Source organism: Vipera berus, assembly GCF_964194415.1.
Source record: "Vipera berus genome assembly, chromosome: 1".
Taxonomy (NCBI): Eukaryota; Metazoa; Chordata; class Lepidosauria; order Squamata; family Viperidae; genus Vipera; species Vipera berus.
Genome location: NC_138202.1, coordinates 297,472,828 through 297,489,960, shown reverse-complemented (window position 1 = coordinate 297,489,960; position 17,133 = coordinate 297,472,828). Strand labels below are relative to the sequence as shown.

At 40.8% G+C, this 17,133-nt stretch overlaps 1 protein-coding gene across 4 annotated transcripts in view; it reads right to left on the bottom strand.

The window, feature by feature from the left end:
• Positions 1–6,115: 6,115 nt before the first annotated feature.
• Positions 6,116–17,133, bottom strand: part of SLC29A1 (solute carrier family 29 member 1 (Augustine blood group)) — a 74,157-nt gene continuing 63,139 nt past the window's right edge. For all 4 annotated transcript variants that reach the window (XM_081342179.1, XM_081342182.1, XM_081342180.1 and 1 more), the window contains exons 13-15: positions 15,562–15,647; positions 7,914–8,113; positions 6,116–7,803 (exon numbers count right to left, since the gene is read on the bottom strand). In XM_081342179.1, the coding sequence (XP_081198305.1) occupies positions 7,692–7,803; positions 7,914–8,113; positions 15,562–15,647 (398 nt within the window). In that variant the 3' untranslated portion in view covers positions 6,116–7,691. The remainder of the gene's footprint in view (positions 7,804–7,913; positions 8,114–15,561; positions 15,648–17,133) is intronic.

Here is a 17,133-nt window from a genome sequence, read left to right as displayed (position 1 = left end):
GGATAGAACAAACCTTTTAAGCCCGATAAATTGCTATCCAAAAGACCTCATTAGGCTGCTTGGTGGGTGGACTGCTAGGAGCTTCATTCCATGCCCTGCCTCTACTCCACCAGTTAGGCAGTTACTGGGCCTAGGTGTACTGGTCTTCTCTCATTTGGGCTTTCAGAAGACCAGGAGACCCAGGTTCAGCAATAGCTCAAGCAACAGGTTACCACTGTGGAGTATTTCTTAGTACATTCTAAGATGGCGGCACCTGGAATGGCTGCGGCTGCATTGGCTCTTGAAGGCGAATAGTTTTGGGAGGGATATTAAGGGCTAGTATAGGCCACATGATCAGGAAGATTTTAATGTGTTTGAGCAACATGGTGGAACTAAGGTAACATACGACATACGACCAACAATCCTTGCTGGCATGGCGAGTTTCTAGTTGTTTTGGAACTGTTGGTGAGACCGTTAAAAGTCGTTGGCGCTGTTTGAATTTGTTCTACCAGCAGCAAGATCTGACTGCTGGCCCAGTGATGGATTGTATTGCAAATCAGGGCTGTTTCCAGAGGAGGCAGAGGAGGAGAGGACCTGGAGCTTATGGAGCGAAGGAACTGGATGAGGCTGTCGGCAGGCCCAGAGGAAGAGAGAGGGGCTTTTGGAGGAGTTGGTGGCGGCGGCAGCGTGCTCCAGGGACAAAAAGAAGCAAGGCCTCTTAAAGGAATAGGTGGAAGAGTCAGGATCAGAAAAAAGAAAGAAGGCGAGGTTGTCAGAATACAAGCTAACTTGAGGGCTAATCCCCATGGAGCCCCATTTCCATCTGTCCTGTTTGCCGTCGTTCACTCCCTAGAGACTAAATGGACAATGTGAAATTTGAGCGGGCCACGAACAAGGAGTGTATATATCGGAGGTGGTGACCCTTTGAGAGCTGTATGCAACGAAATTTCATTTTGATGTATGCCGATTGGTGTACATTCAAAGTGACAATAAAGTTATCATAATAGTAACCTCTAACACACCTGCATGTGTTAAAGACTGTCAAAGTCTGCCGTGCCACACTTTTAAGTAGAGGATTGTTGCATTTTTCACTGCTGATACCAAGTGGAAGAGGAAGAACCAAGGAACGTTGCAATGATGAGCATGAAAAGTGGGGAGAAGGGGGAGGGAAGAGCTTTTCTCCCCCTTTCTCTCTTGCCAAGATGATAGGAAAAGGAGCTGGTAAAAGGAACTTTGTGCCAGTTTTCTGATTTCAGCATTCTGCAAAATCTTTTAACAGACATGGAACTTGTGAAGTAGCAATAGCACTTATACCTCGCTTCACAGTGCTTTACAGTCCTCTCTAAGCAGTTTACAGAGTCAACATATTACCCCCCAAAATCTGGGTCCTTATTTTACTGAACATGGAAGGATGGAAGGCTGAGTCAATCTTGAGTCGCTCAGAATCAAAATTCTGGAATGAGCAGTGAGTTAGCAATGGCATCAGGATCAATATTCTAGATTCCAAATCTTTTAGTTGGATAAACCAAGAGGAAACAGTTTAAAGAAACTCACATTTAAGTTCACTATCACATAATAGTGGAATTTTATGGCTAAAAGAGTCAAGGTATTTAGAGCCAATTTTTCTTCATATATAGGTAAAAGTTCCCCCGCACATGCGTGCTAGTCGTTTCCGACTCTAGGGGCCAGTGCTCATCTCCGTTTCAAAGCTGAAGAGCCAGCGCTTGTCTGAGGACGTCTCCGTGGTCATGTGGCTGGCATGACTAGATGCCAAAGGCACACGGAACGCTGTTACCTTCCCACCGTAGTGGTCCCTATTTTTCTACTTGCATTTTTACGTGCTTTCGAACTGCTAGGTTGGCAGAAGCTGGGACGAGTAACAGGCGCTCACTCTGTTACACGGCACTCGGGATTCGACCCGCCAAACTGCCGACCATCTGATCGACAAGCTCAGCGTCCTAACCCACTGAGCCACCACGTCCCCTTCTTCATATATATATCTTGCTTATTTGAAGGACTGCCTCCTCCTGATTTTTTCTGCCCAACCCACCAGATCCAACACAATTGGCATGTTACAGATTCCACCCAGCAGGCCCTATGAAGCAGGCCTGCTGTGGTGCCCACATTGTGGGATCAAGCAAGCCTCTTCTGCTGTGGTGCCCACATTGTGGGATCTTCTCTTCCCAGAGATTAGTTTGGCCTTGTAACTCCAGAGCTTTCAAAGCTCCCTCAAGATCTGGTTATGACAACAGGTCTGGGAACCCCAGGGGTTAGGCGAACCCGTGAGGCAACCATATCTCCTACAACTGACCCCAAACCCTTGGTTCCCCCCCCCCACTTCTGGTGATCACAGAAAATTATGTGCAAGATCTATTTCACAGACAAAAGCCTGGAAAAGCACCAGGCCCAGACAAGATAACTCCTTCTTGCTTGAAAGCTTGTGCTGATCAGTTGGCTATCTTCACCCAAATCCTTTAATAAATCACAAGAGATGTTCCTACGTTCCTTCTTGCTTCAAATGTTCTACTATCATCTCAGTGCCAAAGAAACCCTCCATCAAAGAACTGAATGACGATAGACAGGTTGCTCTGACATCCGTAGTTATTGAAAACCTTGGAAAGGTTAGTGCTTGCCCACCTGAAAACCATCACAGATCCGCTATTAGACCCCTTGCAGTTTGCCTACCGAGCAACTAGATCAGCAGATGATGTTGTTAATATGGCTCTGCCTTACATTCTACAACATCTTGAATCTCCAAAGACCTATGCAAGGGTCCTTTTTGTAGATTTCAATACCATCGTTCCAGATATTCTTCTTACTCAACTAAATCAGCTAGCCATGTCTGACCACATCTGTAAGTGGATCATAAGCTTTCTAACAGACAGGAAGCAGCAAGTGAAGCTAGGCAAAATCACATCAGATACCTTTACAATTAGCACAGCCCCCCCCCAGGGCTGTGTGCTCTCTCTTCTCTATATACATATACCAATGACTGCATCTCAAAAGATCCCTCTGTTAAAGTACTGCAGTTTGCAGATGGTACAACAGTGATTGGCTTCATTGGAAACAACAATGAATCGGCATACAGATAGGAGGTCGAACAACTAGCCTTGTGGTGTGGCCGAAAAAATCTTGAACTGAACACACTCAAAACTGTAGAAATGACAGTAGACTTTGGGAGAAATCTACAACCTCTTCCAATACTAGACAACACAGTAATTATTATTATTATTATTATTATTATTATTATTATTATTATTATTATTATTATTATTATTATTATTATTAACAACAACAACAACAACAAAACAACAACAACAACAACAACAACAACAATAATAATAATAATAATAATAATAATAATAATAATAATAATAAAGTTGGAAGGGACCTTGGAGGTCATCTAGTCCAACCCCCTGCTCAGGCAGGAAACCTTATACCATTTCAGGCAAATGGCTGTCCAGTCTCTTCTTAAAAACCTCCAGTGTTGGAGCATTCACCACCTCTGGAGGCAGGTTGTTCCACTGGTTAATTGTTCTAACTCTCAGGAAGTTTCTCCTTAGTTCTAGGTTGCTTCTCTCCTTGACTAGTTTCCATCCATTGCTTCTTGTCCTGCTTTCAGGTGCTTTGGAGAATAGCTTGGCTCCCTCTTCTTTGTGGCAGCCCCTGAGATATTGGAACACTGCTATCGTATCACCCCTCACCCTTCTCTTCGTTAAACTACACATACCCAATTCCAGCAACCGTTCCCTATATGTTTTAGCCTCCAGCCCCCTAATCATCTTTGTTGCTCTTCTCTGTACCCTTTCTAGAGTCTCGACATCTTTTTTACATCGTGGTGACCAAAACTGGATGCAGTATTCCAGGTGTGGCCTTACCAAAGCATTGTAAAGTGGTATTAGTACTTCACGTGATCTTGATTCTATCCCTCTGTTAATGCAGCCTAGCACTGTGTTGGCCTTTTTGGCAGCTGCAGCACACTGCTGGCTCATATTGAAGTGATTGTCTACTAAGACTCCGAGATCCCTCTCACAGTTACTACTATTGAGCAAGGTACCACCTATACTATACCTATGCATTTGATTTTTCCTGCCTAAGTGTAGAACCTTACTTTTTTCACCACTGAATTTCATTTTGTTAGATGATGTTAGTTGTTAGTTGTTTCATTTTGAATTTCATTTTTGTATCAACACAGTATCAACAGTAGACACCTTCCAAGTTTCTAGGTTCTATAATATCTCAAGATTTAAAATGGACACCTAACATCAAAAATGTAATCAAAAAAGCACAACTAAGAACTTTCTTCCTGAGCCAACTCAGAAAACTCAGACTGCCCAAGGAGCTATTGATACAGTTTTAGAAAATAATTAGAGTCTGTTATTTGCACCTCTGTAACTGTCTGGTTTGGCACTGCAACCAAACAATACAGACACAGACTTCAATGAATAGTTAGAACTGCAGAAAAAAAACAAGTGCTACCAGCCTGCCTTCCATTGAGGACCTGTATACTGCATGAGCAAGAAAGAGCTGTGAAAATATCTAGACCCCTCACATCCTGGATATAAACTCAAGACAACGCTACATGGCATTGTACACCAGAACTAGACACAAGGACAGTTTTTCCCCCATGCCATCACTGCTTAACAACTAATTCCTACAACAGTCAAAATACTTAGTAAAGCTTTATTACAATGATACTCATCTTTCCTATTACCTATCCTTATCTTCTTATGACTATAACTTTGCTGCTTGTATCTTACAATTTATATTGGGGGTTTTTGTACCCTAGTTATGATTGATGTTGTTTGCTTAGCTAGTATTCTATGACTATCACTAAGTGTTGATTCTTATGATTTATGACGAAGTGTTGTATTTCACGATTTATGATGAATGTATATTCATGTTGTATATGATCACGATTATCACTATTACTTGTATGTACACTGAGAGCTTATGTACTGGAAAGAAATTCCTTGTGTGTCCAACCATACTTGGCCAATAAAGAATTATATTCTATTCTGTTCTGTTCTATCCTCTCCTGTCCTATTTTGACTATATCATTTATTATATTCTTGTTTACATCAATATACCCTCCTCCAAATTAAGCCAAAAAAATGCATTAAAGAAATGCATAGGGCTCCAACTAGCTAGCTTATTTTCATGGGTATCACTGTGTTATTGCAGAGATAATGCCCTTTATATGCTATGCAGGAAAAACAATAATGCTTGTGGCTAATAAAATAATCAAAGGACCAGTCATCATTATGTGAACACCTTTCATAACTTCTCCTCTGTAAGGCAAATTAGGCTGCAAGATGTAATTGCTTCCTAAATATTCCATTAAATGCTTTAAAAAAAGATGCAAGATTATGTCTCAGCATTGAAGTAGAAAAGATCCATGATTCCAACAATTGATGTCATTCTACACTTTTAGTGTTTAGAAAAGTTGACTGTGAGCCTATCAGAGATATTCTGCATTTTATTTGAAATTTCCAACTTTCTGCTTAGCTGTAAATACTTCACAATCCAATAATAAAACTGCTGTCTTAATACAAACCACCGAGCAACAAATAAAGAAGCATTATACCCCTTGCTATTCAGGGACATCACACAATTTAAATGCTTTACAGAGGCTTTTTCAAAAGGCCTGATTATTTTGGCTTTTTATACATAAATATGCAGGTAGTCCTTGACTTACAACCACAATTAGCACCTGAATTTTGGTTGCTAAGCAATGCAGTCATTAAAGGAGTGACCAGACCTAATTTTATGACTCTTTTTACTGTAGTTATTAAATGAATCACATGGTCTTTAAACAAATTTGGATTCCCCAATTGACTTTGCTTATTGGAAGCTAGCTGGGAAGGTCACTTAATTCTAAGACAGTGCAACTGTCATAAATACAAGCCAGTTGCCAAGTGCTTAAACTGTCATCACATGACTACAGGGAGGTGTGCATGCAGGTGCAATAGTTCTAATTTTGTGGACCAGTCATAAGTTATTTTTTCCAGGGCCGTCATAACTTCAAATCTTTAAACTAACATTCCTAGGTTGAGACTATCTGTATCATTAAGACCCACTGTAAGGGCCTGCCTCAGTCTGTCCTCGCAAGAAAGCAGAACTCTTGATATGGACATCATTTCAAAAGTAACTTTTATTGGAAGGCGTTGACAGCAGTAATAGAAGGCAGGATCTGAGGATTTCCCGCGTGAATCAATGTCAAAAGAGTCAGTGAAAACCCCTCCCCAAGTGTCCATCTGGACAGTTCAAATGGGCCAATCCGTAGGTGTGAAAATGTGGGAACAGAGCAATAAGGTGCCACTTCCAAGGCTGTTAGGTCTCCGCGCCTCTTCTTCTGTATCCAGAGATAAGGCAGATGGCTGGAGGCACATTCTATTCTCACCCCAAGAAAGAAACATCAGAGAATGGAGCAAGGAACAAAGCAAAGGAAATACACTGCATCAACCCCAAACTCCCCCCTCCCCCTAGAGAAATGGTAGAACCCGAAAAAGAACAAAAAGCCCTATGCCCATAAAAAGACAGGGTTCTGACACCCAGATGGGAATATATAAAAGATGACCAATAGATGGCGCTCGAGTTCCATTTTTCGTTCACAAAAAAGTCAGTTACCTTTTAAGGACAGGCAAACAGATTTTAGGATGTTGAACATGATCCCAGTGAATCACTACTTTAATATGATTGGTCTTTGCTGTATTCCCATATGAAATGGACTTTTGTAATTAACAATACTAAATAATTTAAGGTAACAAGGTAACATTATGGCTTCAAACTTTACAACCCCCGTTACCTTTCTCTTTAAAAAAATAACTTCGCCATTTTTAAACAAGAGTTCAAATACGTAAATCCTGAGTTTCATAAATTCATGAAGAAGCACAAAAACTGCAGGGTCTCTGAACAGCTGGATTCGCGAATGATCCATTTTATCATTTGTACAATGCTGAAGAGTTCATAAGCTCATCCACTACTGCAACCTAGAGCCAGATCACGCGAAATCATGGAAAGGAGACAAGGTGAGCCTTCAGAAGATGGGGCATATTCAGTCTGTATACAGCACACTTCAATTTTTCAAAGTAACCAGTACTTCATGGGCCTGATTGTTGTCGTCCAAACTACTTAAGGTGTGGGAATAGGCAAGGTCCACTTTCCATCACCCATCTGGAAGGGATAGCTGTTGAAGTTCTTGCCTAATTCTGATGTCCACAAACCATGGAGTTTAGAAGCTTGATCATGCAGCTGAAGAGGACTCCTCTTGGAGGAGTCTTTAATGAAGAGCGTTTTGGGGGGGCACAGCAGCTTCTTCAAACACTTGGCTTTTGAGGGTAGAGTAGACACTAATGTGAGCACACTCAGCAAGTTCAGAGGAGCAACTGAAAAGCTGGAAGGTGGATTGGGAAGAATTCTTTTGCTACACACAGTGAAGCAGAACCCATCGAGACAATGTAAATCATTCATAGCTGGCACTGGTAAAGTTTGTGAGTTTCTCTCTCTCTCTCTTTCTCTCTGTGTGTGTGTGTGTGTGTGTGTGTGTGTGTGTGTGTGTGTGTGTGAAGGGGGAGGTCTTATACCCAAGGAGAAGCCAGGCCATCTTGTCAGCGAGACAGAAGCCCTCCTCCAAGGCAAGAGGTAACAAGTTCCCAGGAACCAGGCAATAGTACTATGACTCTACTGCTCCTCTGCCCAGAGATGCCCCATTAAATTGCGTATCTGAGTGGAAAGGATAAGATGGCTCCTAAAGCCAGACCCAAGGAGAGGAAGAAGGCCATGATGGCTCCAGCAGTTTCTGCTTCATGAGATAGCACCTTCCTAGAAGGAAAAATAAAAAACTAGTCATCGACGCTCAGCGTAACAACCAGCCATCCAAATATCAGTTCCTTTTCCTTCTTTGCAATTCATTCATCTCAAGCCACACTTACTTGGGTCCAAAGCACATGCAGAGGCTGGCCAGGTAACCATTGGAGAAGGAGAATAACACCATGAAGATGAGGTACCAGGCATCATGAGCAAAGATGACAGGCAGTTTCCGGGGGCCCTCCACATTACACAGCATGAAGAGGGGAATGAAAATCACACGGATAATCACCAGGAAGGGTAACAGGCGGCTCTCCTTTCCAGGCTGTGGGAAGGGAATAACAAGAATAATATATTATGATATCAACATTAGTCATAATAAAAAGACTGGAAAATTAGATCATAAACACAACTCTACAAAAATTTGTCCCTATTGTTTAAATGCCTTCTCTAGCCCAGTGTAACAAATAAATAAACGCTAGTAAAATATACATTATATTAACAATTCATTCCTGTAGTTCAGGGCTTTTCAGCCAGTGGTATGGGTACCACCTGTGGTACATTGGCACCTGGCAGGTGGTACGCACCCATCCTAGAAAAGTGGTAGCAGCTGAACCAGTGGCAGCACCGCACAAGCCTGAGCGAGAGACAGCTGAACTGCAGGGCTGTCAGGGCTCAGCAGAAGCGCCAGGATCAGCACCAGGCTCCAGCTGGAGCTCGGCGCTGATCCTGGCGCTTCTGAGCCCAGAAGTGCCAATCAGCTGGAATGTTGCAGCATCTCCAGGGTCTTGTGATTTACATTCAGATGTTTGGCAACTGATTCATATTTATGACAGTCACAGTGTCCTAGGGTCATGTGAAGTGACCAAAACCACCCAGCAAAGGGGGGGGGGGAATAAAAACCAAACACCCAACCCCACCCCACCCCAGCTGCCAATCCTCAACAGAAATGCTCACAACAGTGAAAAAAACGGACAGGAGGAAGAGCGTCGCCAGGTGGGCAGGCAGGTGTCTTGCTCAGCTGTGGCTTGGGGAGCACTTTTTTCAGTGCCATTGTAACTTTGAACAGTCACTAAGCGAACTGTTGTAAGTCGAGGACTACCTGTACTTCATCACTTTTTTCCTTTTTTGGGGGGGGACCTTGCTAGGCGACTGGTGGTACTCGGATGTTGCCATATCCTAAAAGTGGTAAAATGGGTGAAAAGTTTGAAAAGCCCTGCTGTAGATCAAGTGTAGATTTCCCTTTTGCTATGCTCAAAATCCACAATTCTTACTGTCTTGTTGATATGGGGCACAGCCACAATTTTATCTTTAACATATAATGATAAAACTAGAGCCATATTGATGCTTACCAAGAATATGGCAATAATAGGACATATTCATGTTCCATCTCCTAAACTGCATTGTCAAGAACAATTATAAGCAACTCTTAAATCAATTTTATGTGAGATATCTGGTATACGTAAAATACTTTTTCCTCTATTAGCCTCCTTTAAAAATCATAGCAGACTATTTTCATAAGATTTAAAACAACTCTCCAAAAGCTAACCAGGGTACAACGTATTTGTATTTAGAGGGTGCAAAATAACTATTTCCTATAAAAACAGATTCCCTTGGCAGGGAATTTTCACTTTACAAACTAAAATTACCTGTTGGGGAAAGGTTTATCACACGGCATTTATTTTAACTGCCAATAGTGATGGGATTAGACTTTCAGAATTTACTTTATATCAGGGGTGTCAAACTCAATTTCATTGAGGGCCGCATCAGCATTGCGGTTGCCCTCAAGGGGCCGGGTGGGTATGGCCAGGGTAGGCATGGCCTACTGGGTGGGCGTGGCTAGAGTGCATATGGCCTACTGGGTAGGCGTGGCCAGCTCTACATCGTTCACATCAAGGGTGCCTGTGGGGGCCTGGGCAGGAGTGGGACAGATCTGAGGGTCTCTGGGCCAGGGCCAAGGCAATGGGGGCCGTTCCCTCAACTGTTTCCAGGATGGCTTTGCGGGCCACATGAAACCACTTCACGGGCCGGATCTGGGCCCCAGGCCTTGTGTTTGACATGTCTGCTCTATATACTTGACTTGAGCATTATCACTTAGAATTAGAATAACAGAGTTGGAAGGAACCTTGTAGGTCATGTAGTCCAACCCCCCACCCAAGTAGGAGACCCTACACCATTTCTGACACACGGCAGTCCAGTCTCTTCTTGAAAGATTCCAGTGATGAAACTCCCACAACATGGGATGGCAAACTGTTCCATTGGTGGATTGTTCTGTCAGAAAATTTCTCATTTCTAAGTTGAATCTCTCCTTGATCAGTTTCCATCTGTTATTCCTTGTCTGGCCTTCAGGTGCTTTGGAAAATAGGTTGTCCCTCTCCTCTCTGTGACAGCCCCTCAAATATTGGAACACTGCTATCATGTCTCCCCTGGTCCTTCTCTTCACTAGACTAGCCATGCCCAGTTCTTGTAATCTTTCTTCATACAGTATGTTTAGGCCTCCAGTCTCCTAATCATCTTTGTTGCTCTTCTCTGCACTTCTTCTAGAGTCTCAACATCTTTTTTATAGTGTGGAGACCAAAACTGGTTGCAGTATTCTAGGTGTGGTCTTACTAAGGCTTTATAGAGTGGTATTAGTACCTCACATGATCTTGATTGAATCCCTCTGTTAATACAATTTAGGATTGCATTGGCTTTTTTGGCTGCTGCTGCTGCACACTGTTGGCTCATATTTAATTGATCGTCCATTAAGACTCCAAGATCCCTCTCACAGTTGCTGCTATTAAGCCTGGTTTCACCCAATCTATATGTGTACTTTTTGGTTTTAGTGGCCTAAATGTAAGACTTTACTTGATCAATTACTACTTGATCCAAATCCTAGGAAGTATTGGAATCACTTTGAACCCTGCACGTAATGCCACAAACTGTCTATGGAGAACACTGGTTAGAGTTATCCAGGAAAAGCTTACAGCATGAGAGGGACATAGCTTAAAAGGGGAGGTAAATGTTTTGTAACAAATTGGGCTTCTTGTAATATTATTACTTTGGAGCAATGCAATTCTGACCAAGCCATTTCTAGATATATTTCATAACTGAAAAGCTAGTTTGGTTTAGCTGACTGCTGGTTAGCAGTTTACTCAAGTCAGGCATTTGTTACTTAATCTGTCTTGTCCAAATGAAGACTCACAGTTGTTGGAAGAACAAATTAGGGCTCTTAGGCCATTAGATGCCTTGAATAGGAGGAGGCAGTTAGTCTCTGATTTACGATTGGTTGCTCAGCAACTGTTTGAGGTTATAACGGATCCCACTGTCATAATTGTGTGTGGCCCACCACCTAGTGGTCACATGACCACATTTCAGGTGATTAGAACTGGTCCACATTTACAGTTGTTTACAATGTCCTACAGCAGGGGTAGGCAACCTTGGCTCTTTTATGACTCGTGGACTTCAACTCCCAGAATTCCTGAGCCAGCCATGCTGAGGGGTAAGGGAGAGGTTTCCAAGCTGAGCCATGCTGGCTCAGGAATTCTGGGAGCTGAAGTCCACAAGTCATAAAAGAGCCAAGGTTGCCTACCCGTCCTACAGTAACATGACTGAGATTTACAATGTTTTTACTGAAAACTAATGTTTACTTCCGTTGTCAACGAAAACGCCCCACAACAAATAGTGGCTTTGCATAATGACCACGACTGCCACAAAAAGTTGTAAAATTGGGCCACAATGACCATTATGATTTACGACCATAAAGGGCAGGCCCCATTTCTGTTGTACATCGAGGACTGTGTGTGTGTGTGTGTGTGTGTATTACACACACACACACACACATGTATGTATGTGTATGTATATTATATATGAAACTGATCAAGGAGAGGTAAGAGAAAATTTTCTGACAACAATCAACCAATGGAACAGCTTGCTTTCAGAAGTTGTGGATGCTTCATCACTGGAAGCTTTCAAGAAGAGACTGGACAGTCACTTGTCAGAAAAGGTATAGGTTCTCCTGCTTGAACAGGGGTTGGATTACATGACCTACAAGATACCTTCCAACTCTGTTATTATTCTATTCTAATGGGAGTTTTCTTATGCTGGGGCAACAGAATTGGAAAGGAGGCATCCTGTGAATGGAGGCTATAATTTTGAATGCTTCCCCAAATTTTATTCTGCAATTACATGTGCATTAAGGAGAGACTGTAGCTTAATACAGTCTTATGATTTTGGTTTCCTTTTACATGGAGTTCTTCCGAAGTGGGCATACAAATGAGATCTACCAGTTGAGATCAAAGTGCTGCAATCGTTCTATCATCTTTCACTGCATTGCAGGCCTCAGCCTCAACTTTGTTTATATGGAAAAACCACAGCAGAAATTACCTGAAAGTGGCGAGAGTTACCGTCCTTGATCAGAAAGTAAAAGAAGATATATGGCCCATACAGCTTTGTTTGTTTGTCTAAGTATTAGGAACTAACAATAAGAAAAAAATAATAATATTGTAGAGTGAAAATACGATGAGGGATTTTCTCTGAATAGAAATACGAAAGGACATATCTGTTCTAATTATATGATGTCATTGTTAAATTTTATTTATTATTATTTTATTAACTAGATTTAGAACCCTGCCCAAGCAACATATTTAGGGAAGAATATTTTTAAAATTTCTCTTAAATTGTATAATTTTATTATTCTTTGGGAGATATAATCTGAGTTTCCTTTGCAAAAGATTTTACTCTTTCTCAACTCTCTCTCTCTCTCTCTCTCTCTCTGTGTCTATGTGAAGGGAAATGTTTGAACAGTTTTCGCAAATACTAATATTTATTGTATTTAGTTTATTAATCTGTTTTTACTGATTCACAGTGTTATGTTTCATGAAGTACTTTTAGTACAGTATCCTATTCAAATTATAAATCAGAAAACAGTTTTTCCTCATACATTCTTAGGCTTCAGAGGGCTCCAGAGCTGGGTCTGCCAGCCAAAATACCATTGGCCATATCCTTTGTAGTAGAAGCTGTGTTGGCTGCTCCGCAGAGCTTAGACCAGGGAAATGGACATTGTGGCTTTCTTGTTTTCCACATTCATTATATGCTTCCTTCAGATCTACCTCCTCCACAGCAACACTCCTTATATTTGAACAAAAATATCTGTTTGAAAGGACAGCTGTTCCTCAGTTCTGGGTCACCATCAGACAAAACACTGAGCAATCATTCCACAAAACCAATAATGAACCAATCAGAAGGGGAAAAATAATCCTAAAAACCCAGTTGTAAAACTTACCCAAACAGGATACTCTAAAAAAAACATGTCCTTTCCTCAACTTTGGCAAGGAGACAGTGCAACCCTTAGATCATTTCTCACTCAGAACTTTAGAGGACTTGTTAACCAGTCTCTTTCTCCCTATCTAGATCAAATTTCAGCTCATTCTGCCAAAAAAGTATTTTTAGTATGGTTAGCATCAAGTTAATCTGCAGTTTAAATCTGAACATTAAATGTGAGTTCAGAGAATTCTCTTCAGGATATATCAGAACTGGAGCACTTTCTGAATTCAGAGCCCAGGCTTCACCAGTAAGCTGTTGGGAAAGGCTACAGTTTACTGATAAAACACAGGATTTGAATTTTGAAAGTTCCTGTTTTACCTGAAGTCTTGGAAACTTATAGACAGTCAAAGTAGATCTGTTAACAACTGCTACAAATCTCTAGGAGCACTAATGTATAATTTAACACCTTTTGGGGTAGCAGGATTATAAAAGAATGGAATTGATCTGATTCAGACTAAATGTAGTTTTTTATTAACAGAGAATTTATGTCAACCTCATCATTTCATGCAAGATTGTAAATAAAGGTTATATGTTTTATTTTAAATCAGCTACTTCAACCGTACACATTTGCTCTCTAAACTGGAAATGTTTTCCCCTCTTCTGTAACATACCATTTGGCCTTCCTACTAGGGTCATCTATCAGGTCTAATTGGATCTTTCTGTGGGTGCAAACCAAATTATGGCACAGTGCCTTATATATGTTTATCTGAAGGCTAAATACTTAAATGGAATAGAAATAAAATAATTCTTATCATCCCAATTAAACATCTGAATCTCCAAAAAAAGGAAAAAGGTTCTCTCCAAAAACAGAGACATAGCCAAACATATCCTAGATTGTTAGTTCCAATTTAACTCAGAAATGTTCACTGACAGGGCAATGAAATGTCTGAGAACAGAATGAGACTTTCTGAGGTTTTGCTTGGTTGCAAAAATAGCATTATTCCCCCTTGGAGCTGGATAATCAGGGACTCACTTTAGATGTTAAAGCGGATGAAAAGCCCTCTCTCCCCTTCATTTCCCACATGTGTTGTGGCAGACATACAAAATAAGACTTTTTGCCAGGGGGAAGGCAACAGCAGGAAGAGTGCCAGACCAAGGAAAGGAAGGATCTGTGTGGCTCATCAGCCTCAAACCACCCACCCACCTTCTCCGTGGAGTCAAACTTTCCACAAAGAAATTTGGTAAACATATTTTGTGCACACCCATCTTTCTCTTTGGGATAGGCCTGAGAAGGGTGAGCAGGAGGGAAAGCAGCCAACATAATTGATCCCAGTACAAAAGGAGAAACTGGAACTGGGATGGGTTTCCAGCTGAAGTTGTACAGTGTACAAGGTTGTACACCGACAACTTTAATCAATCTTAATCAAGCAGTCTTATTAAGATTATGCTGAAGCTATTGGCCTGAAAGGTAAAGGCTGACATAATGTTTCAAATGTTGAGCTGAAGTGAGTGGGGAAATATATTTCTCCCAGCCCCCATGAGAAACGTTTTCAGCTTCTTTATTCTCATTCAAGATCTTGGGTTGCTCTGTAATATTTATTTTAGTCCTTCAACCATTGAGTATCCCTACGGAGTGCCAGATGGACTGTAAATTGTAAATAGTGAGTGCGGGATTACTGACTAGACAACTGGAAGTGCCCTCACCAAATAGGTGGGTAATAATGACAGGAAAAAACCAGACCGCATTATTTGGACAAAGCAAACTAATGTGTCATCCCTGCATTTTTCTTTCTTCCTTCCATTGTTACTGATGCGTCTAGTTAATTAGACTGTTAAGGCTTATTTTTTTTCTATTAATCATTTTTCTTCATTGCCTGCTTGAAGTATTTTCCTTCTCCCTCATCCTATCTTAAGCTCCTTTTTTATGATTCCCGGTGATTTGTCAGCTTAAGACTTCTCTCCACAGTTGACTTTTTGTGGCACCTTTATTGTACAAAAATTACACCAATAATATTCGTTCATTATTTAGATTTTTTTTATTATTTACTAGTAAGCAACTTGAAAATCTGTCTCCTGCCTCTTCTTACTTTCTTTGCTGCTATGTCGCAGTATGAGTATATAACGGCCACTAGCATCTGTTACTCAAAGGTAAGGTCAGACTATTCTACCATCTTTATTTATGGCACTTCCAATGCCATTGCCAGATCAGTCTTCTTTTCTTTATATCGGATACATAAGCAATAAGCAGCATTAAATAACTTAGCCAGTCTTATCTGAAATGGCTTCAGCAGGGTCACCGTCTTTAATATTTTTCCTTCTTCAATGTATATAGTTATGAGATGAACTGCCCCATTTCTGGAAAAACTGAACAAAAAATACTATTCTTCCTCAGATCCTTCTGTATTTTTTTTCTCAGAACTCTTTTTCACAAAAGTACCCTTTTTCTTGATCCTAGCTCAGAAGACATATCTGAACTTTAAGAAGGGTGGATTAGCTAGCTACCATAAAGCCTGGTTCCCCTATACTCACCCAAACACAGACAGCTGTGAGGCTCCTTCCTGCCCAGTCAAAGATGTTAAACACCAGGAAACAAGCAACTGGGCTGAAATAGTCAACTGAAGAGAGAGTAATAGAGAAGTGTGGTCAGTCTCAGGACTAGAAATCTTGTCTGCTGCAATGTCCAACGGGGCAATATCGAGATGACTTTAGCCAGGCTCAGGCAGATAGTACATGCTAGCTCCTCTTTTCCATCTTCTTCAAACAGATAATAATAACGACACGGTTTGTCTAAGTAAACACAGCTGAATCCTGAAGTCTGAGTTTGCAATTTAGGTCTCTTGAAGGATCTGAGGATAGACATGAGACTAAAACAGCACCTTGCATACAGATCTGAGTAGTCTAAGAATTCCTTTTAACTTTAATTTTGGTTTGATCTGTTTTAGAAAGGTTGATCTGATCTTCAAAGCTGCTCTGTCTTCAAAAAGAAGTGTGAATCCACAGTTTCTCAACATGGATTTTTTTTCCCTAACAGTTTTATACCAATCCTCATTCTTCTTCAATTCTGGTCTGGATTATTATTACCTCTCTAGTCTATTTGGGTCCATCATCACAATGCTCAATTAATTTAATACAGTGATTATGATGTTTAATTCTTTATTAAATCCTTCCTTAGATTTAAATACCAGTACACTGTAAAATATGTGGAATTGGAGAGTGCAAAATAAAATAAAATGAACAATAAAGTATCTATATACTCTATTGTGGGATAATAAATGACATAAATGTACATGGATGTGGGAAGAGCAACACCCCCAAAGCAGGAAAACAAATAAACTGTGTCTTAATTGGATATGGAAAACTAAATAGAAAGGGTTTATTTAGTTTTCAGTATTTTTCTAACTACTTTGTCCCACACCCTATCCTTCTCTTCCAGGTCTTCCCACTCTCCAGTCTAAATATGCCCATACTTAATCATCTTTACTCATAGTGAGACTCCTACAAATGCAGATGGCAAATAGTTAAGGCTAAGCAGACTGTCAGGAGACTTTCTGTAAACTGATCCAGAGGAAGTTTGGCTTACAAGAGAAACCTTTTGTGAACTCTGCACATCTCTGTAATCTTGCCATTCTGTGACTAACAATGTGATCTGAAACTTAATATAGCTTCTATAAATTAAAACAAAGTGGCATGCATAGAAAGGTACCAAGACCACCTGGATAAGTCAGCTGGCTATTGGAACAATGTGCTGTGGGCACATGAGATGGAAAGTGGAATTTTCATTATTTAGAAACATGACAGTTGGAGAAAATGAAAATAGAAGTACTTCATCTCAACTGCGAAGGAAGCCATGAGAATATCATGGTTAGGGCCAACTTTGCAGCCTCAGGATCTAGATGGATCACAATGATAGATGCCAACAATGTATTTTGGATTGTGTTAACAAACTGTACAGGAAATATCAGATAGCCTGTCCATGAACTGAAGCTTAAATGTGGGCCATGCAGCACAACATTAATTTTAAGCAACACACAAAATACATCTAGAACAGAATGGCTAGACGAAGCAGAAGAAATTTCATGTTTTGGAATGGATTGAGTCAAA